General features: G+C 40.2%; 1 protein-coding gene across 1 annotated transcript in view; it reads left to right on the forward strand.

The window, feature by feature from the left end:
* Window positions 1-25,589, forward strand: part of MORC1 (MORC family CW-type zinc finger 1) — a 100,523-nt gene that overhangs the window by 42,218 nt on the left and 32,716 nt on the right. The window contains exons 13-20 of the mRNA XM_030582075.1: window positions 292-435; window positions 1,091-1,245; window positions 7,315-7,443; window positions 10,056-10,161; window positions 11,982-12,120; window positions 21,987-22,055; window positions 22,407-22,652; window positions 24,281-24,370. Coding sequence (XP_030437935.1) covers window positions 292-435; window positions 1,091-1,245; window positions 7,315-7,443; window positions 10,056-10,161; window positions 11,982-12,120; window positions 21,987-22,055; window positions 22,407-22,652; window positions 24,281-24,370 — 1,078 coding nt within the window. The remainder of the gene's footprint in view (window positions 1-291; window positions 436-1,090; window positions 1,246-7,314; window positions 7,444-10,055; window positions 10,162-11,981; window positions 12,121-21,986; window positions 22,056-22,406; window positions 22,653-24,280; window positions 24,371-25,589) is intronic.

A 25,589-nucleotide genomic window follows, 5' to 3' on the forward strand; every position in this document is an offset into this window, starting at 1 on the left:
ATAATGGCTGAATGTGATCTACCTCTAATCAATTTCCATTATACAGAAGTCTGTCCCATCAGTTTGAAAACCCGAGAATCATGTTAGCCTTTAAAAAATTGGATGTTTTTGTGGTTGATACTACTTTTATCTTTTTTATTTCTGGCTAAAGTGAACTGTCCAATGTCCTAAACCAGATTAACAGTGGCTATTAAACTGGTAACAGTAAGTAGAATTAAAATTAAATTTAAATTAAAAACTTTAAAAGGAAATTTATAAAAGAAAACTGCTTATTGATTTTATATTGCTTAGAGAATTGAGGAGGCCAAAGAAGCTCTATTTAATATTTGGAATAAACATAGAAAACAGAAGTCAAGATGGAATGTTCATCTATAACAACAGTCGCTTGGTCAGAATGTATGAGAAAGTGGGACCACATCTTAAACAGGGGTCTTGGTAAGCTTGCTTTCTTCTTTATTTATTATTTATTTATTTAGGGATCAGGTTTAAACCCTTGTTTTAAAATGCAGGTGTTCTGAATACCAGCAGGAGTCTAAAATCCATGATCCCACCTGAAACAGGTTATTTCCTTTCCAAGCATATGCGCAATATGGATTATTTATATATATTTTGAGTGTTATATACATGCATTAAGGGAAGAATAAATCATTCAAATACAGTTCTGCAGTTCTCAAAGTAATTTTTTAGAGTCACTCACTGTTGCTGAATTTTTTAGTGCAACTTGGGAGTTCTTGATTTCTCAGTTTCTCTGAGGTTTTACCTGCATGTAAGTGTTGCTCTTTTAATATCTTCCAAATCCTGGTGTCTGTTCCTTTCCCTATCCTGCCTATCCCTATTCTGACATGGCCTCCCATTTTAGAACATAATATTTTTGAGGTTTATTTCATGTATTCATTTGAAATGAAGTAATTTAAATATAATTCTTCACATAACTATGATCAGACAGGATGCTAGTCTCCATTTTCTATTAGAAAAATATTACTTAATATGAAATACCTGTTTCTGAAGTGAGTCAAGGACAGCTGCAAACAAAACAAATGACTTGTTCTTTGAACTTGGATCAAAATGCTTTGAACTGTTGTTATTTCAGTTTCAGCGGTGGTGCAGTTGGAATGGTGGATGTGCCCTTAGAAGCCTTGGAGCCAACACACAATAAGCAGGCCTTTGTTAATGTTAAAGAATATAACCACTTGCTGACATCCATGGAGCATTATCTGATCCAGTACTGGAAGGACATCGGAATAAGTAAATCTTTATTGTTTAGCCTGGGTTGTTTTATATAGCTATTTAAAAAAAAATCTGTGTCAAACTGTTAATTAATCAAATACCTCCGATAAATCGGAAGTTGGTGTGACGGGTTGGGTCACAGAGACACCCTTGTGACTGCCACCTGATGTGCTAAGACTACCTCTGAGCCCATTTTCCCTGCCAGGTTGGGACTTCGAACCCTATCTTGTTGAGCCAGACATGCTAGCCTGCTGCAGACACAGACCCAGGTCTGAACCACGTCCCCCAAAGCTGCAAGCTTTAACTGAAAACCACTTAGCAGGTACTCCTGTCTCCAGCACCCAGATACCCAGTTCCCAATGGGGTCCAAACCCCAAATAAATCCATTTTACTCTGTGTAAAGCTTATACAAGGTAAACTCATAAATTGTTCTCCCTCTATAATAACACTGATAGAGAGATATGCAGAACTGTTTGCTCCTCCAGGTATTGATTACTTACTCTGGGTTAATTAATAAGCCAAAAATGATTTTATTAAGTATAAAAAGTAGGATTTAAGTGGTTCCAAGTAATAACAGACAGAACAAAGTAAGTTACCAAGCAAAATAAAACAAAAACATGAAAGTCTAAGCCTAATACAGTAAGAAATTGAATACAGATAAAATCTCTCCCTCACAGATGTTCCAATAAGCTTATTTCACAGACTGGACTCCTTCCTAGTCTGGGCCCAATCTTTTCTCCTAGTACAGTTCTTGTTAGTTTCAGCAGGCATCTTAGGTGAAAACCAGAGGATTTTACATGACTGTAGCCTGCTTTCTTCTGTTCTACCCCCTTTTATAGCTTTGGCACAAGGCAGGAATCTTTTGTCTCTCTGGGTCCCCACCCCTCCTTCTAAATGGAAAAACATCAGGTTTAAGATGGATTCCAGTACCAGATGACATGCATGGTCACATGTCCTGTGAGACCCCAAGCCTTCATTCTTCTTGGCCTGACTCACAGGAAGGCTTGCAAGTAAGCAGAGCCATCTACAATCAATTGTCCTGGTTAATGGGAGCCATCAAGATTCCAAACCGCCATTAATGGCCCACACTTTACATAATTACAGTAGGACCTCAGAATTATATTTCATATTTCTAGTTTCAGATACAAGAATGATACATTCATACAAATAGGATGAACACACTCAGTAGATTATAAGCTTTGTAATGATGCCTTACAAGAACAAGAGACCTTTTGCATGAAGCATATTCCAGTTACATGTTGTTCACACTCATTAGCATATTTTTATAAAATCCTATAGAGTGGAACGTCACAGTTGGATCAGATTGTAACTTTTAAGAACAGCCACCCGAGGGAGTCAGTGTGGACCAGACACTGTACCAGTTGCTATTCCTAGAGGCATGCTGCGTGCAGAAAATAGAGGCAGAGAGATTACTAACTGTTCAACTGTTGCTGCCTCTGGGAACACACACGGGAGCAAAGGTTGCACGTAAAATCCTTTAATATGAAGTTGAGATGGAGGTGCTATAACAATGCATGCTACCTTTTCAAATGCGAATCCCAGGATCTGGTGACAATCCCATGTGGATTTGTGTAAAGCAAGAAGCCCTAGAGCCAGGATGACAAAGGGTAAACCCAGATGAGTATCCAGCTGTAAGAGTCAAAAGTACTGCTGAAGGAATCCTAAAATCAACCTGAAATTGCTCTTTCCCAGTAGCGACAGGATGAAGACAAAGGAAATCAGGTGCAAGTTTTATTAGTAGTGAAATCAAGCGAGCATTTTGGTTCATCTAGTAAGGAGTTGGAAATACAGGCAAATGTTACATCTATTCATTTTTTAGATAAATTGATTCTACGTGTATTTACAAATTAGATGTGACCCTTGTTGTGTCCCAGTTCAAAAAATGTTGTTTTAACCAATGCTGTAATCTACTTTTTGTATAATTATTCATTAATTTCAGTGTGCACTAGAAAACGTCTACAGTGTGAAAAATGCGCAGAGCTCCTGCATCACATCTTGGTTTTGAAAATAATCAGATAATTTTGGGTAGCTTTCTTGTCATATAAAAGAAGCAATATCGCTATTTGTTTAATTCAGATCCATAGTAGTACTTGGAATAATCGTGCTCTAGTTTGAGTGAAATTATGGCCTTTAAAAAAAAAAGTAAGCTTGATTTCATCCCTTAAAAATAATGTGCATTTCTGTCTAATGCAGAGAAGTTTGGTAGCTCAAGATGTCCAGTTTCACCTGGCCACACTTATTTCCAAGCCCAGCTCCCCATTCCACACTGTTCCCCATATGCAAGATTTTAGGCTGTCACAGTGGGGTTTGTGCTTTTTGTTTTTGTTGTAATATAAACATTTAAAACAGAGCAGGTAATGTGGACGTGTTTTGTAAAAGATCATCCCTTCCTTCCTCCTGAAATATTCAAGTCCTTTTTGTCTAGTGTGCATATCTATAAAAGCCCCCGAATGTTGCAAGTATGTCAGTTAACCAACGGATATGTACCAGTAGCATTAACTCCCCACATATCTGGTTCCTTTGGGACAAGTGTAGCCTCAATCCAACCTTAGATAAGTACGTCTTCTTTTATACATGATCGATCTGCCAGTATTGCTCTTTATGAAAGAAAGCACAGGAAACACTAACATCTACACAGACAGTTAATAGAGGGTCTTTTCTAGGAAAAAAGTGGTAGAGTGCTTTTAAACTCCAGTGTATGAGAAACTGCTCCTGAAACCTTAAAAGGGATATGTATATAATTCCTTACTTTTGAAGATGGCTAGGGAGAAGGAGAAGTTAGTTGAAGTAAACAAGTACGTGCTTGCATGGATGGGAGCTGTGAACAGGGTTTCTTGTAATGCTGCAAATCCTTATGCACCATAAGCTATATTGATGTTCTGCTTCCAGTTAGCTTTACTGTAGGAGAAGTTGTTTAGATGTTCATAAACTACCCATTTTAACTTTTGGAGCAACTTTGTCTTTTCGGACCTTGGCTCCAAATATGTCTCTGACGTACACAACCAATCCACCTCAGGATGTCTGTGCACAGAGTCCTTTCTTTCAGTGCAGGTCTGAGAATCAGCCATCCAATTAGTCTTGGTTATTGTTATTTAATATTGGTGGATAGCACAGGTGTGCATGGCACTTGTTGGAGAACAGCATATAAAAAGATAAGTTATGGTGGCAGGAGAAATGACAAGGAGCAGAGAAGGAGAAAAATCTTACACAGAACAAGATAGAGGTGGCTTGTTTTGCAAACCACTAACGTGTTTTGGGTTTTTTTTTAGTAGGCCGATATTAGAAAGTTAGCATTGGATCACATTTGGCGAATGCATATGGAGAGGATGGACGTGATGGAATAGTGTTTGTTAGGCCCTGTCAAATATAAAACAAAGCAGAGTCCCTGCCTTTGAAGGTATTTGAAGGAGGAAAGAGAGTGCAAGACTCTCGGTACCAGATGCTTAAAGCTGCCCATGGAGATGTTTGAGGGGAAAGGAAACTAAGAGGCATGAACTGAAGCAGAATTGGTAGATCAGAAGGCTTAAGTGGGACCTTACTTAAAGCTGACTGACTTGAAGCAGAGGGGTGCAATCCATGACCGTTCCTTCCTACTTTCTCCCACAACTTTCACTGATAGCAGCACACTTTTTTATTGACTTTAACAATTCTTCCCACTCCAAGCACTCTGCTTATGGTACCCAAGTGAGGTTGTGGCGTTGTCAACTTCCTAGAGCTAGAAATGTTTTGAAAGAAAGACCAAGTAATTATTGCCCTGCTCTTGGATGCTACATTTACCATGAGAGACTGGAACTGATTAACTCTGATTGTATTTATGTGCTTAAACAAGCTGGTGGCTTTGATCCAATATTTTTTGCTGTTTATAAGATAAATTCTTAAAGTTTAATCCTTTAGAGCCTAATTTGCATTTATGCTCTTAGTCTCATTGAAATAAATGTGGGAATAGGGGGCACAACATATGAAACTCAATGTAATAAGCAAGGTCCGCAAAGGGTAAAGCATCTGACAGAATAAGTTTATCAAAGTAACTGATCAAAACTGAAAAAATTACAACAATTCACACATCTTTTCTGCCAGGTGTTTATGAGCAAAATAATTGTTCTTTCCAGTTAGTCTGTACATAGAGTCATAGAGTTTAGGCAGGGACTACCAGCTCATCTAGTCTGACCTCCTGTGTGATATTCCTAGATAATCCTGTCAAGTGACCCGCACACACATGCTGCAGAATCTGACCTGGGAGAAAATTCCTTCCCCCTTATATGGAGATCAGTTAGACCCTGAGCATGTGAGCAAGAACCAGTTAGCCAAGTACCTGAAAGAGCCCTCTCAGAGTCTTGGCTCTCCCCATGCAATGACCCATCTCCAGCCATGCCCATCCCTGACACCTCAGAGGAAGGACATAAAAAACAAAACAGAATACACTGCAACAGGTACGTTCCTTCCTGACTGCTGCCAGTGGCTGACTGAAGCCCTGGAGTGTAAGCTTTTTATGAATATAAGACACAAAGCAGAAGCGAGCCCCACAGCTGCTGAGCCCTGCTCTGCCCCTAGTATCACATCATGCTTGCTTTAGTTCCCTCTTTTGCTGATTATGGTGGTGTATTCCTAGTATATACTGTCGGCTCTCTGGGAGTGCGGTCTAGTGCTTGGATGAGAAAACAGTAGTTGAACACCTCTGGATTCTGTTTCTAGTCTGCCACTGACTTCATGTGAGCTGGAGCAAGTCACTAAAACTTGGGATAAAATTTTCAAACCCAGGTGCCGTAAGTTAAGCTCCTAAATCTGTCTTTAGGCCTTCAAAGTAGAATTTACAAAAGTACCTAAGTGACTTGTAAGCACAAATACCATTAACTTTAAATGGTGACACTGCCCTAAAATCATTTAAACACTCTTTTCAATTCTACATGGAAGGCTTAAATACAGATTTAGGAGTCTAATAGTTTAGACACCCATGTTTTAAAACTTTGGCCTCTGTGCCTTCATTGTCCTGTCTAAATTGAGGATAGGAAAACGTTCTGCCTCGGAGGTCTTCTAATAATTTATATTAGAAAATACTTCCCATGTCACTGGAACTTTTAGTGAAAGTGGAATGTTTCACAAATATATGTTAATGTTGATTTTTATTTTTTTTTGTCTTCAGTTTGGTTTGGTTTGGTGGCTTAAAAATGTGTGAGGACAGAGCTTCCTTTGTGGAGCAGATCACCGTAAAAAGTTGAAGATTAAAATTACTGCTTATTTCTGCAATGCACTGGATAACTACAGACATACCTAGTCTTTTTCTTAAATGTTTGTGAATTGGAATTTCACAGTATCTTTAGCTTATAATGGATTTGAGCTGATAGAATGGCATTTGAAAGGTGACCCACCGGTCTCTCTTTGTATTACTACCTCATTCGGTATAGAAACTGTAATATTTACATAGTGCTATGTATCTTCAAAGTACTTCACAAACATGGACTAATCATCCCCACTCATATAATGTAAGTAAATATTTGACTGACAGAGAAGGGGATGTGACTTATTTCAAGGCCACGAGAGTGTCCATTTCTAAACTCACATGAATGCTTAGGATCCCATATTTCAGTCCTGTTTCCAGACCACATCTTGTTCCCACTACCTTAGGGTTGGGCAACCTATCGCATGCGTGCCAAAGGCAGCACACGAGCTGATTTTCAGTGGCACTCACACTGCCCCTGTCCTGGCCACTGATCTGGGGGGCTTTGCATTTTAATTTAATTTTAAACGAAGCTTCTTAAACATTTTAAAAACCTTATCTACTTTACATACAACAATAGTTTAGTTATATATTATAGACTTATAAAAAGAGACCTTCTAAAAACGTTAGCATGTATGACTGGCACACAAAACCTTAAATCAGAGTGAATAAATGAAGACTCGGCACACTACTTCTGAAAGGTTGCCGATCTCTGCGACTACCTTCATGTCTACTTGCAACTTCTCTTAAAAGCTACTGGTCCCCTAGTTGCAAAGTACATTCTTTAGCTAACATCTGTAGTTTACATATAAACTTATTCTTCTGCTACTGAAAAGTATATACTTCTTTAGATCAGAAAGGAGTAACTTCATTCTGGAATGCGTTTGGCTATCTAAGTGACAAATGGCTGGAGAAACCCTCAGATGCAATTCAGTATAAGAGAAGACGTGCAGTGGAAATTCCTGCCCTGGTTCAGTGTGGTGAGTTTATATAATTGGATACATAAAAGGAGAAATAAGGAGAGGATTTAATAGGATAATAAAAAAGGCCTTTAAATTGAAACACCTTAATCCCAGCTTTCCCCAGCATTTGACACTGTATACTGCTGTGCTTTCATGTGCTTCTTCCTTCAGAAGATCTTATAGTCCCTATATTTCATTTTCCATCTCCTCCTTAAAAATATCCATTCACGGCTATTTTTTTTATAACTGTACATGTTCCGCTTCTGTATGTTTCATTGCATCATATTTAAAGGCTGCCAACAAACTGCGGTTTTGGTATGCTCCAGAGTGAAAAGGTTGTTGGTGAAGGACTGCAGAATTGGGGCACAGCTTTTGCTTTTAATTCATAGTTAACCATTGTTTAAAATTAATTTGCCAAACACCTTTTACAAATTGTCCTTACATAACATGTTTTTATGTGAAGCTGTTTCATTCTTTCCAAGCAATGCACCTCTCTGCCATGCCAGGTTGAGTTCTTTATTGCTCTGCATCAGGACAAGATCAAACCTCAAACTGGGCAGTTGTTTTTATTTAATTTGGGGTTTTTTCAGCTTCTGTTAATTTGTTTCTTGCTTTTTACCAACATTATCTTTGTAAAGACACCTTGCTTTTTTAACTTTTGAATTATTGTCTGAGCTTCCCACTCCCTATGGAGAAATCTGAGTTTACAGATGGCTTGCTATGCCTCTGGTATCCTAGTATGAAATTGATCTCACATTTCAATTGATCACAGTATAATTAAATATTACAGTGCTTTGTTATCCTACTAAGTAGCTTTGAGCTCCTGTTCCTGCAGTTCTGAGTCAGATACTTAATAAAAGGCTTTTTCATGAAAAAGCCCAGTAAGTAAATTCTCCCACATCAGTGTCACAGAAATAGTGTTCCCTACATTAAGTTGTCTGCTCCCAGAAAGGAAACTGCTAATCATAACATGGTGGGCACAGAATATGACATTTAAATTGGCTCTTGAATTTATAGCATATGAGAAAAATGTAAATTTTATTTCAGAAACAGCAGTTAAAACTTTTGTCAAGTAAAAAACATGGATGGAAAACATTGTTTTTAAATTGCCCATTAGGGTACTTCTATACATTTAAGATTCTGAAGCTATTCTAACGTAACAAAAACTTGAACCAGTATGAAGTTGAGGATTTGCTGTTAAGTCTTGGCTCAGTGCCAAAATATCCCCTCCCTTCTCCTCCCCACTACACAGAGGAACTTGGGAGTCCTGACGATTCAAGGTATATCACTAACGCTTGCCATTGATCACCAGATAGCTGGAATGTTCAGCTTTACAGTGCCATACACGGTATTCATTTCCAGCCATGTCAGTGCATGCTGCTTGTTGGAAATCACATCAGTCTTGTCTCCCCATCCCATTTCAATACAGTTGTAATCCACCATTTGGGAGAAACCCACTGCATTTCAAAGCAATCTGGAGTTTATTTCTTAGACGCATAAAGCATTTTGCAAATTTGTCAGATCTGCTTGCTAAATTCATGTCAATTGAAGAGAGGGGCAAGGTAAGGGAGGGATGGGGCAAGCAAGACAGCAGTAACCTATTTAATATATAATATTTCGTGACTTGTCATGGTTAGATATAGTTTAACATCTTGAAAGCATTTGTACTGGTTAACTGATCCGTAAATATTTCAAAATGCTAATCCTGGTCTAGAAATCCATAAAACTTTAGTTGCTCTAATATAGTTGGCACAATAACTACCACTATTCAGAAAATATACTCCTCACCTTCTCTTACTACCTAATCCTAATAATAAGACATTAAACCCAAATTGGATTAGTTCTTCCCCAACAGGTATTGCAGCACTTCATATTTTCCAAATGCCTGCTGCAGTATGGTCATCTGCCTTTTGGAAAGTGTTCAATAACAAGTGTTCCCAGGGTAGAAATAACACCAACATAAGTGACAATGTTGGACAGCATATGCTAATTATCTAAAGTTACAGTAGTAAGCGGAGTATCTGCCAAACTGTATGTAAAATGTGAAATTATACATGGTGATTCCTTTGCTAACATGAGTCCAACTAACTGGATTGCCCTCAGAGGGAGAGAAATTATAACTAACGCATCTTAGAAACCTTTAAAAGTTATGTGAACCTGATATGATCTATGAAAAGATATTTCAAGGCCCCGTATCTTCTGTTTTAGTGTGATTGGAAGCCTTATGCCATAGAATGTGAGCTTGTTTTCTGACTTTCTAATAGAGGTTTGGGGTGGTAGAATCAGCCATTTCTATCCTTGATGGGTCATAACATTCAAAACCTGTCACTTGTTCAGGGCTGAACACTGCCTGTCCTGGAACTTGGGAAAGCTGAGCTTTGGGGGAATAGGGAAAGGTAACATTTATGTTGCTCTTTTTTTTTTTTTTTAAATAGCAGTCATTTGCTGGAATTTCTCTTAATGTGCCAAAATTCTGACAGCTTCAGAGAGGCATTAGTAGACAGGGGGAAAATGAGACAGTCAAAGCTGCATGTTGAATCCCATTAATCACATTAGCACAATAAATGGAGTGAGAGGTTTTTTTTAATACGTGCTGTGTTATAGTCATTTTCTTCTAAATACTTAATTAGATATCTGCCTTAAATGGAGGGTTCTGTCATCGTCCACCGATATCGAAAACAAAGACCACTGTGGAATCTGGACTTGTGAAATGATCCCTGGTCCTCTGGAAAACAAGTAAGCTTTTGATTAGCAATACTATATCACTGATTAGCATATTAATAATGAATTATCATTTATTAGCCATCTCCCTTGAAGCCAGAGTAATAAACAAATGCAAACAGTAAAGCGTACATGGTATAGAAATATTTGCAAAAGCAAATACCATGTGAAACTTTGCTATTGTGATCGTTATATTAGAGAACAAAAACAGAATAATGGGGGTGTATCTAACCTTGTTAAGTGCGCTGAGTGGCAGGTAGTATGTGTATCAGCTCTGCTACTTTGGACACTTGCCACTGATGGTAATCCCTATCCCTGCTTTAATGATGAACTCAGTCATTGGGAGAAGAGACATTTTGGGGTCACTCACATCTAATCTAAATCTGAGTCTGTCTGGCACACACCATGATTTTAGTGCCCAAAGCTCCATTACGGAGAAAGCATGCAAGTCAGGCAGCAATGTGATCCCAGCACGAAAACTGATCCTGTATTAATTATTCAGGCAGAGAGCGTGTGTGTGTGTGTGTGTGTGTGTGGGTGTGTGTGTGTGTGTGTGTAAAGAGAGAGAGATTCCGTGCACAGATTTATTATGAAAGGTGACTGTAAAAAAAGGCATCTGATGTCTGTACTGAATACAATGAAACTACAGGTAAGTATTTTTTTCTGACTGCCAGTCCTATAACCCTAAACAAGGACAGTCAAGCTTGGCTCCATCTTTATCACACGATTAAGGTTCCATAGGCAAAACTGAATCCTCAGGCCATGTCTGCACTACAGAATTATATTAACCTAACTTAGCTTGGTATACAGCCACCACAGTTATTAAATCGCTTGTGTGTGTACACACACTTGGCTCCTTGGGTCAGCGATGTGTGTCCTCACCAGGAACACTTATATTGATTGTATCATCAGTGTGAGGCACTGTGGGACAGCCCCTGAAAGCTGGTGACAGTCAATGTAAGCAATGCAGTGTCAACATTGACACTGCATCAATCTAATTACATGAGGCACTTACGTCGGTGGGAGCCAAATTTAAGTGAAGACACCTCTACAGCTGGGTTGATGCAAGGCAGCTTATGTTGACCTAACTGTGTAGTGTAGAGCAGGGATTCTCAACCTTTTTTTTCCGAGTCCCTGTCCAACATGCTATAAAAACTCCATGGCTCATCAGTGCCACAACACTGTTTTTCTGCATGTAAAGCTAGGGCTATCATAAAAGCAGGGCAATTTCTCAGGGCCCCATGCCATAGGGGTCCCCGAAAAACTAAGCTTCTCAGGCTTCAACTTCAGCCCCAAGTGGCAGGGCTTAGAGCCCTGGGGCTCCAGCCCCACACAGCAGAGCTTCAGCTTTCTGCCATGGGCCCCAGCCAGTTTAAAAATGGCCCTGCTTGGTGCCCCAAAACCTGCTCACAGAACCTCAGAAGGCCCTGGACCCCTAGTTGAGAACCACTGGTGTAGAGCAGGCCTTGGTGGCTACTGTGCAATTAGCATTTAGTATATTGCACAGGCGTATCTGCCTGAGTCATGGTAAGTAATTCTGGTGCACAGGAAGGAATAGAAACTCACTCTCTTCCTTTAATCGGTGTTTGCACCCCAGAACTAACGAGAGTGAAAAGTAGCAAAGCTAATTTTTGTCACTGAAATTAACAAGTGATGTAGAGTATATTCAGAGAACAGTTCTATTGTGTAAGATGATGCCTCTTTTAGTCATTTTGGAGGGCAGTACTGTAATTTGAGCCACCGAAGATAATTTCTTGCTAGACAATACAAGATAACAGAGCACGTATTCCTTTTCACTCATTTTTCTCTTACATCGATTTGAAACCATATTGTAGGTGTAATAGACCAGAACGTTTGCCCTCCATCCCTTTGGGTACTTTGAACAGACTATCACTGTCACCGAATGCAAAAGAAAAATTCCTCATAGATTCAATCCAGCGACATCAAAAGAAGCTGGAAAACTTGCAGTCCCAGGTGAGCTATTATATTTAGCTTACACTGTTTTCCTCTGAGCTGTCTGAAGTTTGTCTAGGGGAAGTTCCCAGTAACTCAATTTGAATCTAAAAGTTAAACATTCTTGGTTTGTTTGGTTTGTTTTGGTTTGTTTTTTGAAAGAATGAGGAGAAAAGCAGAATGTGTAAAATCTCTGATTCAGGTAGAACATGTTCCGTGGCAGTATTTTTCAGTGATAGAGTTGAAATTATTAATCAAGTGAAAACAATTTGATTAACTTTGGTTTAGTAACTATCAAATTGTGAGTTGATCTTTGTTTTTTTCTGAAATACATCATGTGAAGTGAAATTATGTTCTACTAGTCGGTAAGCAAAGCAATATGTAATTGAAACTATCTTCAGAGGTGAGAATTGCATAATTTGCTTTTCTCTATCATTTATTTTCTAATAGAAATTAGGATTCTGGAAACTGCTACTGCAATCTTCATTACCAAATTTTGTCTGGAAGTTAAATATGCATGGTCCATAAAGTCCAGAAATACTGGTACTTTTTGGCAGACTTAATATTTACTGGGTACTAAAAGGATAAATAGCATGATTTCCAGATAAAAAATAATCCTCTCAAATTGGAGTGTATATAAACATTGTTGTCCTTTATAGGGCGGTAGTAGATATTGGGGACTTGTTTATTTCCTGTAGGAGGTGAAATCAGTGGAATAAAGTCAAAATATTTTCATAGTTTTGACTAGTTTGTTTTACACTACATACATCAGTCATTGAACAGAGCTGGTCACAATCAGCATGCAGGCAAATCCTTCTTTTGGGAATACAGCCAAACACCAATGCTTGGCTTCAAGGGAACAATTCTTTTGAGCTAGGTTTCCAAAAAATAACCCAATTCAGAAAACTAACAGCACAGCATTTCTTCAGACTGAAGAGTGCTTGTGCTCCAAGAAGAAAGTTGTAAAACTCTGGAAGAGGGCCATAACAATAGTCTAGGAACAGAAAAGGTCATTCTGTCAAACAAACCATTTCACAGCTTGCGCACCATATTTTTCGGCACTGTGTCTTATATCTTAGTTCTATACTTCAGAAGTAAATTCTAAATGCCTCTGAAATTCATTTATTATCATAGCTGTAGTTTTTTTCCCTAGTTACTCATTCATACGTTTACCTAATTCTGCTGAAACAGTTCCATACAGGGGGGACATACTCCACAATTAGATTTCAAAAATCTTCCATTGTTGCTTTTGATAACTTAGCACACTTGTAGTTTGGTCAGCTCAGTCTCCTTTTTTCCTGTTGTCTTATACGGTTAAATTGAATTATTCTGCGCCTTTTTCAAGAAAGATTCTATGTAAGATTACCTATAATGATCAAAGATGAAGTCAAAATGTCTCATATATAGGCAACATTGTCTCTTACTTTGTGGTAGCAAACGGAAAGAACACCATTTAACACCTGCTTTGCCTGTGAAACCACTGCTGTATGCTAAGATTTCAATATTTTTTCCACAATAATTAGCTTTGATTAGTTACAATTTTCTCTTATTTTTAGTATCTTCTGGAAACCTAGAGAACTTGTTTCCAGGATAATTATCCAATTCATTGATGATATGCACAGGCACCCATGGAAATGCTGAGGTTTAGCACTGGACTGTAACTAGTGTTATTGCGGTAATACAAGTATGATTGTAACAATGATAGTTCTGGTGGGACCCAACTGAAAGAGCCAGTTCAGGACAAATTGCTTAAAGCAGGGCAGCCCAAGGCTGGGGTTCCTTTACTATTAAGGCAAACCAAATCAGCCAAACAGAGAAGATTTCAGTTTTACCCCATTGGCTAACCACAAGTCACACAAGCAATTCCCTTAGACCCTCCAGTTTCCCAGTGTCACCACTAGTGCCACTCGTTATGGGGACAAATGGTTATGAAAACCAATACACCAGTAAAAGAGAAAAGGTTCTCCTGATCCCAAAAGACCAAGCACCCCAGATGCAAATTAATATACAAATCAGATCTTACCCACAAATCACACTGTTGCCAATCCTTTAGAATCTAAAATGTAAAGGTTTGCTCATTAAAGGAAAAAGATATAGATAAGAGCAAGAATTGGTTAAATGGAGTTAATTATATACAATAATGGCAAAATTCTTGGTTCAGGCTTTAGCAGTGATGGAATAAACTGCAGGTTCAAATCAAGTCTCTGGAGTACATCCACAGCTGGGATGGATCATTCAGTCCTTTGTTCAAAGCTTCAGTTTGTAACAAAGCCCCTCCAGAGATATGAAGCAGGATTGAAGACAAGATGGAGGAGCTGCAGCAGTTTTTTGCTGTCTCTTGTCCTGTGGCCTTTCTGTCTTTTGTTCCCAAGACATTCATCTAGCACATGGGAAGAAAAAGGGCTTGGCTACACTGGAGAGTTGCAGCGCTGGTGAGGGGGTTACAGCGCTGCAACTCAGGATGTGGCCACACTTGCAAAGCGCAGCCAGCACTGCAACCCCCTGGTTGCAGCGCTGGCTGTACACCTGGTCTGCCTCGGGTGTAGCGATTCCAGCGCTGGTGATGCAGCGCTGGTCAGCAAGTGTGGACACCACCAGCGCTTTTATTGGCCTCCGGGGTATAAGGAGGTATCCCAGAATTCCTGTCCACAACAAACGAGAAGAATGGCTGTACTCCGATCTCCCCGTAGCTACTTGCTAAAAAACAAACACAGCTGCTCTTTGCTCCAGCGAGCGAGCCAGCGAAGGCAGGAGAATTGCTTTGGAATGTTCAAAGCTGTTTGCTTGAGGAGAGAGGGGGGAGAGGTAATGTTGAGCAACTGTTTATGTGGTCTGACGGCTATTTAGGAGTGCATAATTAGCATTTAGTGAATAAGAGACAGGTGGGGGAAGGTCAAAACTTTTAAAATGATTGAAGGTAGGCACTGTGTATCTTCCAGTCCTTAGAACTTGCAAGGCAGGGAGCTGAGAACAGTGTCAGCTCCAAAAATCCACTCTCTCTGTCTCCCCCATGCTCCCTGTCACACTCCACCCCACCCCCCTCTTTTGAAAAGCACGTTGCAGCCACTTGAATGCTGGGATAGCTGCCCACAATGCACCACTCCCAACAGCGCTGCAAGTGCTGCAGATGTGGCCACGCTGCAGCGCTGGTAGCTGTCAGTGTGGCCACACTGCAGCGCTGGCCCTACACAGCTGTACGAACACAGCTGTAACTATCAGCGCTGCAGAACTGTAAGTATAGCCATAGAATTCTGTGCATAGGCATGTCCCTGCATACCTTGCTGAGTCACAAGGTGTATCTACCTTCTTTCAATGGGTCAGTTGTATAGCTGATGGCCCTTAATGGGCCATCAAGCAGGCTAGGTAGTGCTGATGCCAAATTGGCTGGGGTGTCACTCAGAAGCATAGCAGAAGTTTGAAATACAGATGGTATAGAGCCAATATTCATAACTTTAAATACAAAAATGATGCATGCACCCAGATAGCATAATCATAACCAGCAAACCATAACCGTGTCTTAAACACCTTATTTGACTCCCTTTGTACAAGTTTTGGTGCCACTACAGGACCTTGGTTGCAACAATGATCTATATGGTCACAAGTTATGTCAGTAATGTCACAATGGTAACACTAATTACAGTAAGATGCTAAATGTCAGTGCCCTTATGGTAAATTACTGGTCTCTTGTATGTGGACAGATGTTCACCAGTTCCTAGAACTGACCCTGCAGAGGCTGGAGAGTAAAGGGGAGCTTGACTCATCTCTTGCCAAATAGAAAAGCTTCCAGCTATGTGTTTTCTTCTCTTTTTCAGACAGTGTTTTTGATGCAGCACTGTATTGTACCTCCTGTTTTCCTTTCCTTATCTTTGATTGCTATCCCTTGTCATATGCCTTTTGAAAATCTAAGTGTAACTACATCCACTGAATTTGTCTTTTTCTTGGTGATAATGCCTTCAAAGAACTCCAGCAGGTTCAGTAAAACATTCTATTCCTTACCTGAATGCATATTGGCTGTTACTCCAGCTGTGCATGCATCCTGCACACTTTACAAAAAAGTGCATACGTTTTATTGTGACAACTCAATACTATCATTTTTCTTGAAAAAATTGTAAGTGCTGATAAGATTCAGCATAAATATTGAGTCCCATTTTTTTTCTTTCTCTGAGCTGTTACAGTGGGAGTAGCATCTTTGGGGACTCTCAGCAGGCAGAGAGGAGCCGGCATTCATTGGGCATGTGCTGCACATAAGGACCTTTCCAAACAAAATAAAGCATTTAGTCTTAAGTTCTGTTTCAGGAAAGTGGACAAGAGGACTTGCTAAACCTTTAATGTTTCCAGAGTGTAATGGTAACTTTTGTACTGAAGGGAACAGAACACTTTAAATACTGAATAGCTAATCTTTGCACTCTGTACTGTTGTCTCAGGCCTGCACAACTCGGAAAGCGGAGAGGGCCATATTACTCCAAAGAAAACAGCTGAGGGCCGAAACACCCCCCCCGCCAGCACTGCCCAGCCCCCTCAAAACACAACCCCCCCACGAAAATAATCCCCCCAGCGCCGTCTAGCACCCCTGAAACAACACCCCCCCGCGGCTCACCTGCCTCCCCACCACCACTGCCCACCCGCTCGGATCCCCGGCCCTCCTCCCCTGCCGCCAGCTCACCTGCCCCCCGCCAGTGCCCTCCTCGCCTCCTCAGATCCCACTCCCCTGGCTCACCTGCCCCCGCAGCTTGTGTTCTCACCTTCCCCTCCCCCTCGCATACTCATCCCCCCGCCACTGCCCGCCTGCTGACCTCCTCAGCCTCCCACCCCCCTGGCCAGTATTGAGCTGCCAAAATCTTTACAACCAGTTCCCTCCTCACCCCACAAGGGGATCGTGGCCCACCCCTCGGGACTCCTGCCCCATCCAACCCCCCGTGATTCTTGATGCCCCCCTCCCCGGGACCCCTGCCCCATCCACCCCCCTTCCCTGTCCCCTGACTACCCCCTGCCACCCCATCCAACCCCTCCTCTAGTTCCTGATGGCCCCCCGGGACCCCTGCCCCTGACAGCCCCCCTGGGACCCTTGCCCCCATTCAGCCTCCCGTTCCCCACCCTCTAACTGCCTTGACCCCTGCTCTGCTCCCCAGCTCCAGGCTTGGGGCAAAGAGGGAACTGCCCCCCAGCACTCGCCAGCAGCATGACTGGGAGCCAGGGGAGCGGAGCAGGCTGGGTCACTCCACTTCCTGCAGGAAGTGGCCTGCCTCCCTCCCTCACCCCCGTCTCCCACAAAGGTCTCAGGTCACCTCCCCCCCCCCCCACGGAGGCCTGGGGCCAGGGCCGGCTTTAGGCCAAGTCCACCAATTCCCCTGAATCGGGCCCCGCGCCCAGTGATAATCTCTTCCCTGGCTAGAGATGCCTTTTTAATTTTTACTCACCTGGCAGCGCTCTGGGTCTTCAGCGGCACTTTGGCGGCAAGTCTTTCAGTGCCGCTGAAGACCTGGAGCAAGTGAAGGACGTGCCACCGAAGACTTGGAGCACCACCCGGTCAGTATAAGCCTCATGTGGTTTTTTACATTTTTTTTTTTTTAAATATAGACATCCCTGCCGGGGCCCTGTCGAAACTGTTTGAATTGGGCCCCGCACTTCCTAAAGCCAGTCTTGCCTGGGGCATGGCCCCACACAGCCTCCCCTCAGAAGCTTGGGGCAGGGCTCTGTGGAGGGACTGCGTAGGGCACCAAAATAGCTAGATCCTGGATCCCTGGGCCGGAGTGGGGGCGCAAGGTGGAAGTTTCGCCTAGGGTGCAAAATATCCTTTCACTAGCCGTGTATGTGATACTAAATTTGTTTAGCATTGGAAATCAACTTTGAATCATTTTTAAAACTGTTGTTGCTTGACTAAATACACTTGAATTTGGGGCCATACTTCTCCACGTGACAAGTTTATGTAAGAAGGTATATCTACACAGTCTATCAAGAAAGTTACAAAAGATTTTGGTCAAATTACATTTTGTGAAAATCATTGCTTTATAACTCATTAAATTGCCTCTTGGCTACAGTGATTATTTTTCAATATTCCTACATTTCATGGGTTGGATATTATTCTTTAGTTACAGCAATGAGAATTCAGGATAATTCCATTGATTTTAATGGAGTTGCTCCAGTTTTATGCCAGTGGTACTGAGGACAGAAATGTGGCCCTAGATACTTAAATACATAATATTAAACTAGATGTATAGCTACCCCATATGAATGGAGAGGTAGGATTTGTCTATTCAGACTGCTATGTTACGTTACACCTGTAATAGAAATGTGTGCTGGTGAACCATTTGTATGCCAAGATGTACTCTTTGTGCAATATTGCTGTCGCAGTTTCAGAGTAACTGCACCTGTATTTCCCCTCTGTGGTCACTTGAGGGCATAAGATTTCTGACTTCCAGCCAGCACTTCTCTTGGGTTGAGACCCACACCTCCCTTCCTGCTGACAAGAGTTTTTAAGACTGTACAGCCCCCAGCCATGCATTGTAATGTCCCCGGCAAGGAAGTCTGCCTAAAGGCCAGCATCTGTGTGTTGTCTTCTCTCTAAGCACAATGTTTTTAACCTTTGACCACACAGCTTTTCCACTAAAACTTTCATTATAAGAGGAAAAAACACACACACCCCCACATACACACAAAATTTAAGAAAGTTCCTACATATTTAGCTAACATACCAAAAATCACCCATCTTCACATAGGGTATCTTGTAGGCAATATCCCTTCCAACCGTTCAGCAAGAATGGGAGTCCCCTTAGAACCAAAGGTTCTGTCAATCTGCTTAGTCAAAAAGAAGGCCCTGAGTTAGGTTAGACTCAGCCTTTTATACCCAAAGCCCTCTCTTTGTCTTTTGGTCTTTGGAAAAAATGCTTTGAATGAGTATATGCAAGACACTCGAGGGAGTGGAACTTCTCTGGAGTCAATACCAGGATGAGTGTACAAACATACACACACTCTCTCTGTCTCTCTCTGTTCCTGAAGGAGTTGTGGTAACCCTCCCCCATGAGTAGAACTGTCATACAAGAAACCATTCATAAATTTCAAACAGTGATTCTCCAAAGATATTGCATGGGGTTGAAATATTTGTCACCACTGCTTTACTAAATTTCTCAAGGTAGCATAGCATATTGTACAGTGTGTATATATGTACTTAACTGTCTACTGACTCTCAAAGAGGCAGAAGCTGAATTGACTGCCAAACTGTGGCTGCCGAATTCACCCCGGTTGCCAAACTGTGCTCTATAATCTAAGCTTACATTTAAATATATTTTTGTTCAATGGGAGCACAAAAAAACTTAACCAAGTGGAAATTAGTAGTGCTGAGTGTGCAGTCAATCTGAAACAATAATCCTGAGAGGTGTGAAATGCCCCTTTCATCTAAATGGTATCCATTAGCTTTAATTTGAGGATGACAGTATAAACCTCTACATTCTTAACTAGCTACCTGCTGGTAACTTAAACAAAATAACTAAGGGTGTCAATTGATTAAAAAAATTAATTGTGATGAATCACACTGTTAAACAATAATAGAATACCATTTATTTAAATATTTTGGATTTTTTCTACATTTTCAAATCTATTGAGTTCAGTTACAACACAGAATACAAAGTGTACAGTGCTCACTTTATATTTTTTATTACAAGTATTTAGACTATAAAAAAACCCAGAAGAAATAGTATTTTTCAATTCACCTAATACAAAGTACTGTAGTAAAATCTCTTAATTATGAAAGTTGAACTTACAAATGTAGAATTATGTACAAAAAAACTACATTCAAAAATAAAACAATATAAAATTTTAGAGCCTGCAAGTCCATTCTGTCCTACTTCTTGTTCAGCCAATCTCTCAGACAAACAAGTTTGTTTACGTTTGCAGGAGATAATGCTGCTTGCTTCTTCTTTACAATGGCATCCATCTGAAAGTGAGAACAGGCATTCACATGGCACTGTTGTAGCCAGCGTCGCAAGATATTTACATGACAGATGTACTAAAGATTCATATGTCCCTTCATGCTTCAACTACCATTCCAGGGGACATGCATCCATGCTGATCACAGGTTCTGCTCAATAACTATCCAAAGCAGTGTAGACCGATGCATGTTCATTTTCATTATCTGAGTCAGATGCCATCAGCAGAAGGTTGATATATATATTGATGGTTCAGGTTTTGTAGTTTCTGCATCGAAGTGTTGCTCTTTTAAGACTTCTGAAAGCATGCTCTACAACTCATCTCTCTCAGATTTTGGAAGGCACTTCAGATTCTTAAACCTTGGGTTGAGTGCTGTAGCTGTCTTTAGAAATCTCACATTGGTAACTTCTTTGCCTTTTGTCAGATCTGCAGTGAAAGTGTTCTTAAAACGAACAACATGTGCTGGGTCATCACTCAAGACTGCTCTAACATGAAATATATGGCAGAATGCAGGTAAAACAGAGCAGGGGACATACAATTCTTCCCCCAAGGAGTTCAATCACAAATTAAATTAACATATAGATTTTTTTTAATGAGCATCATCAGCATGGAAGCATGTCCTCTGGGATAGTGGCTGAAGCATGAAGGGGTAAACAAATGTTTAGCATATCTGGCACATAAATACCTTACATTGTTTTGGTTTTGAGTGCAGTTATGTAACAAAAAAAATCTGTTTGTTATGAAAGTGCAATTTACAAAGAGATTGCACTACAGTACTTGTATGAGGTCAACTGAAAATTACCATTTCTTTTGTTTATCATTTTTACAGTGTAAATATTTGTAATCCAAACTAACATACAGTTTGATTTCAATTACAACACAGAATACAATATACATGAAAACTTAGGAAAAAATCAGAAATATTTAGTAAATTTCAATTGGTATTCTTTTGTTTAACAGTGCAATTAAAACTGTGATTAATCGCAATTAATGTTTTTGAGTTAATCACAGTTAACTCACGTGATTAATCGACTGCCCTAAAAATAACAGCAACCAGCAAATAGGCTTACTGCACAATTCCCAGCTGCCTCACTCCTCATTTTTTTATTTATCTGAATCCACAGTGGTGCTTATAGAATTTCCCCCAAAGTACCATTACTGAGGTACCTGACCACTGAAGGAAGGTTAGGCTTACAGGGGAGTATGTAGAGTTTTGAGCCTGTTTCTTGGTATTCTCTTGTATCTCATTAGAGGGGAAATTTACTGCATTCCTGATCAGCCTGTGAAGAACAGGAGTTACTTGGGGAACCGCTCTCCATTTTCCTCCAGAAACTTGAGGAGTCTACTTGGGTAGTCCTTGAAAATAGAAGTTATATTCACTTTTTTGCCTAATTGGTTAGCTAGCACAGAGATGCTGGGTGGCCTTTGAGTTAGAATTCTGACCACTAGGTTCTTTGGTGGGAATTTCTAACTAATAAACCAGGACTTTATGAAAGCTTGTTTCACTTCAGAGTGTGCTGTGGTGACTTGGTGTTGGGGAACGGAACTGGGGGCTAACCATGGTTAATTCTCCCCCCCTTTTTTTCTAAATAAACACACCTCTTCAAAAGTCTCTGCTGCCTTCTTGAAACGTAACAGATAGCAGAGTCAGTTCTCTATAAAACTCCTTAGCTAGAGATGACCCAGAGAGCCTCATCCTGCATAGAGCAGATACCAGAAGGTGAGTTGACTTTCATAAGGATGGGAGGGGAAGAAGTATTTAAAGAGGTTATTTATAACTTATTTCTGTGATGCATGCCTCCTGCCACTAGCATAATGGGAGTATTAAAGATATTAAACTCAAGAGTTCACAGTGAACATGTAAGATGGTAAGAACAGTCCATTAGTGAGTCTTTACTGATTTTGTAACAGACTTAAATTACTGTAAACTCCTGAACTGCATGTGTTTACATTTATTTTTATAGAAATCTCGTTTAATCAAACCACACACGGTTACGCAGTGTGGAGACAGCAGCAGAACTGTATTAATAAATGTGAGTAACTAAACTCTTTGGATAACTATTTTCCATTATGAACTAGCAGAGGCAGGAAAGGAATTAAAGACCCACACTAATTTACCTCAGACCTGTACATGTCAGAATTTTGTCCTTTGAATGAAACGGTGTTTCATCTTGCAGAGGAAGTCTGCTAACACGTTAAGAATCTGATCCAAAGCCCACTGGAAATTAATGAGAATTTTTCCATTGGCCTCTGTGGTTTCTGGATCAGGCTTTTAGTAAGGTAAAACTTTGTGTAATTCAAGAGTTATGAGGTAAAATAGTTTGTGAGCTTTCTTATTAAATGACCAACCAAAAGAGAAGTGGTTACTTTGACATAACTGACAGTTTCCTTTCTTTAAGAAAAATGAAAGTGTTCAGAAAACAATGAGTCAAAGAAATGCTTTCCGTAGAGAACCAGCTCCCTCATCTTCATGTTTGGATAACTGTAGCAGAAAACAACATGTGAAAAAAAGAGGCCCGAAAAGATGGAATATTTCAGAGCACAGGGTTATTTCCCAGAAGAAAGCAAGACCTCATGAACGACAGATACCTCCTGTTTCCCTATTGGAGAAGGATCACCGAGTTTCACTGGTGTAGTACCACTTCATTTCTTTGTTTTTGATCTCCTTCCTAAAGTAGCTTGCTTATTAGTTTGATTTATACTGGGTATTAATCAACTTGGAAGGTGCAGTTCCAATAAGAAAAAATTTAAGAAAGGGCATATACTATAACACAAAATTCATGAACTTTCATTAAAATCTTTCCAGTTGTTTTGAGAATTGCAGCCCTTAACTGGCTTTCCATGATCAGTGAGGCATTCAGTCAAAGTGGATGTGGCCCATTCCCAGCAAAACTTCAAAAACAGACTTCCACGAGAAACTGCAGAACTGGAATTTAATTTGAAAACTTGACACCATCAAATTAGGCCTGAATAAAGACTAGGAGTGGCTGGATCACTACAGAAAATAATTTTCCCTCTGTTGATATTCACCCCTTCCTGTCAACTGTTGGGAATGGGCCGCATCCACCCTAACTGAATTGGCCTCGTTAGCACTGATCCCCCACTTGGTAAGGCAACTCCTATCTCTTCATGTGCTTTATATTTATACCTGCTTACTGTATTTTCCCCTCCATGCATCTGATGAAGTGGGTTATATCCCATGAAAGCTTATGCCCAAATAAATTTGTTAGTGTCTAAGGTGCCACAGGGACTGCTTGTTGTTTTTACTGATATAGACTAACACTGCTAGCACTCTGAAACCTGAGACAATTCAGTGACTGAAAACAAGGGATTGGAATGGAAAGATTTATGGAGCTTCGAAAATAGTATAGTGGTAACATCTGCTACAGTTCAGCTTGCCTGGTATTTCTTTGTAGTAGCTGGACGAAATAAAACATCTAAAAACAGTAAGACAGACTAAAAACATCAGCAGTTAAAATGGCTAGAATAAAAATACACTGGTGCTAACAGTCCTCATGCTTCAGGGCATAAAGTGAACACTGGCAAAGCTCAGGAAAAAGTCACTTTCCCCATGTCCCCTCCCCATATTCCAAACACACCCAATGGGGTAGTATTGCTCATTTGATCATTAGGGCTCAGCATTGTTTGCCTTCCTCTGGCAGAAATGACTGTTGAGGATGGCATACATTATTAGGTGGACTATTGGTTTAATGTGGTATGGTCATTCTTTGGTGCTAAATGACTCCTGGTCATAAACTGAGTGTGAAAAGACAGATGGCTAGTGTATGCTGATTTGAATATTGTACATTGACCTCATTTTAATACCAGGATTAAATTCAGGGGCAAATATTCAGAAGACACAATTCAGTCACAAGTACAAATTTTACAAGTGGAAATGATATCTGGAAAATGAACACTGCCCTCTTGAAAATTTACTCCTAGAAACAGAATCAGATTTGAACTGTGGATATTTCAGCCCCTTGGTGCATCTTGTGGAAATGTAGCAATACAAAAAATGTATGTTCTGAGCATTTTTACCTAAAAAGCAGAAGGCAAAAGCAGCAATGCCCAGTTATTAAATAATGCCAAGATTTCTGAAATATGCAGGTTCCCACACTGTTTGAATAGGTGTAACATCCTGGAGCATTATTTTACTCTCAATCCTGGGTGATGTGGTGTGCTTCAACATCTGTGCTGTTGGCATGCTAAAATTAACTCTAACTAACTTGTTACTTCCAATTCTCATACCTTGTTGCAGGTACCTCTTCCTAAGAGCCAACACATGCTTCTGGAGAAATCTGAAGTTGCCAACATTAAAAAAGAAGACAGTGACCCAGAAATCATCTGTGTAAACAGCCTTTTTGCCTTTCTTTTTAACTCATAAGCACTGTGTAAAATAAGCTGTAGTCAATATCCATAATGAAGATTGAGTGCATTGATACCTCAGTTTTTCCTATTAGAAACCTATTTTTAGAAATGGCTGCTAGCACCATTCTGCCAGCACTGGGGAAGCAGCATAATTTTGTCTAATCAGATTTTAAAAGAATATCGTAACAAAACATTTTACTGTCCACACTGCCTGATAAAAATCAGAACGAATTTTTACATAGCAGAAGGATGTAGCATGGTAAATGACTTAAAGCCACTAATACTCTCAGTTGATTGGCTTTGAGCTTTCTAAACCCCTGACTTGAAATGCTACTTGCCTTAATTACTTGTGGATCATCTGCTCTAAAATGCTGCTTTGTCATGAAGCTTGAAAAGGTAGTGTTTCTAATTCAGTGAAAATCAGTCCATAAAACAGTAAACCTACTATGTCCGTGCAAGTAGCACATACTTTCAGTTAATCTTAGGAGTGTAATTTATTCAGAATAGCACAGAAACTCTGTGAATAGCAGCTTTTATCAACTCAAGGTGTTCTCTCCATGACAAAAAGAATATCAGAAATAGCATAGTTGTTTGATATTAATTTTAACAATAACTGTAGGAATCTGGTGATAGCAAAATGCACATAGAGCAAAATTGCAAAGATAAAGTAAGGGGAAATCACTTCCTGAAAGCAGCAGGAGAACTGCAGTTTCTCAAAGAGATAATGTTAAAGGCACACCTGAGAACTTGGTCCTGCCTCAGTGCAGGGGGCTGGATTCGATGACTTTGTGAGGTCCCTTCCAGCCCTACATTTCTGTAATCAAGTGTGAGGACCAAGATTAATTATAATAGTTGTAAGTCCTAGGTAAAGTGTGTGTTTCTATATAGAAATGTCTAGCAACATGAAAATAGTATTTTTTTAGGAGGCAGCATGGTCTAATAGAGATGAGAAGTAGGAGTTGGGACATCTGGTTTATGTTCCTAGGTGTGCCACTGACTCACTGAGGCCCACACTGTAAGTGACTTACCTAACATCAATTTTCCCATCTTTAAAACAGGACCTATGCTACTACCATACGAACAATAAAAGTTGTGACTTGGGCAGAACTTGTTCAAGCAACACTTGTCAGGAGAGTGGGCTCTCTTGTTGTCCGGTACTTACTCTTTCAGAGTTGGTCATAAATGTTACGTGAATCACG

This window comes from Gopherus evgoodei, chromosome 1 (genome assembly GCF_007399415.2).
Source record: "Gopherus evgoodei ecotype Sinaloan lineage chromosome 1, rGopEvg1_v1.p, whole genome shotgun sequence".
Classification (NCBI taxonomy): Eukaryota; Metazoa; Chordata; order Testudines; family Testudinidae; genus Gopherus; species Gopherus evgoodei.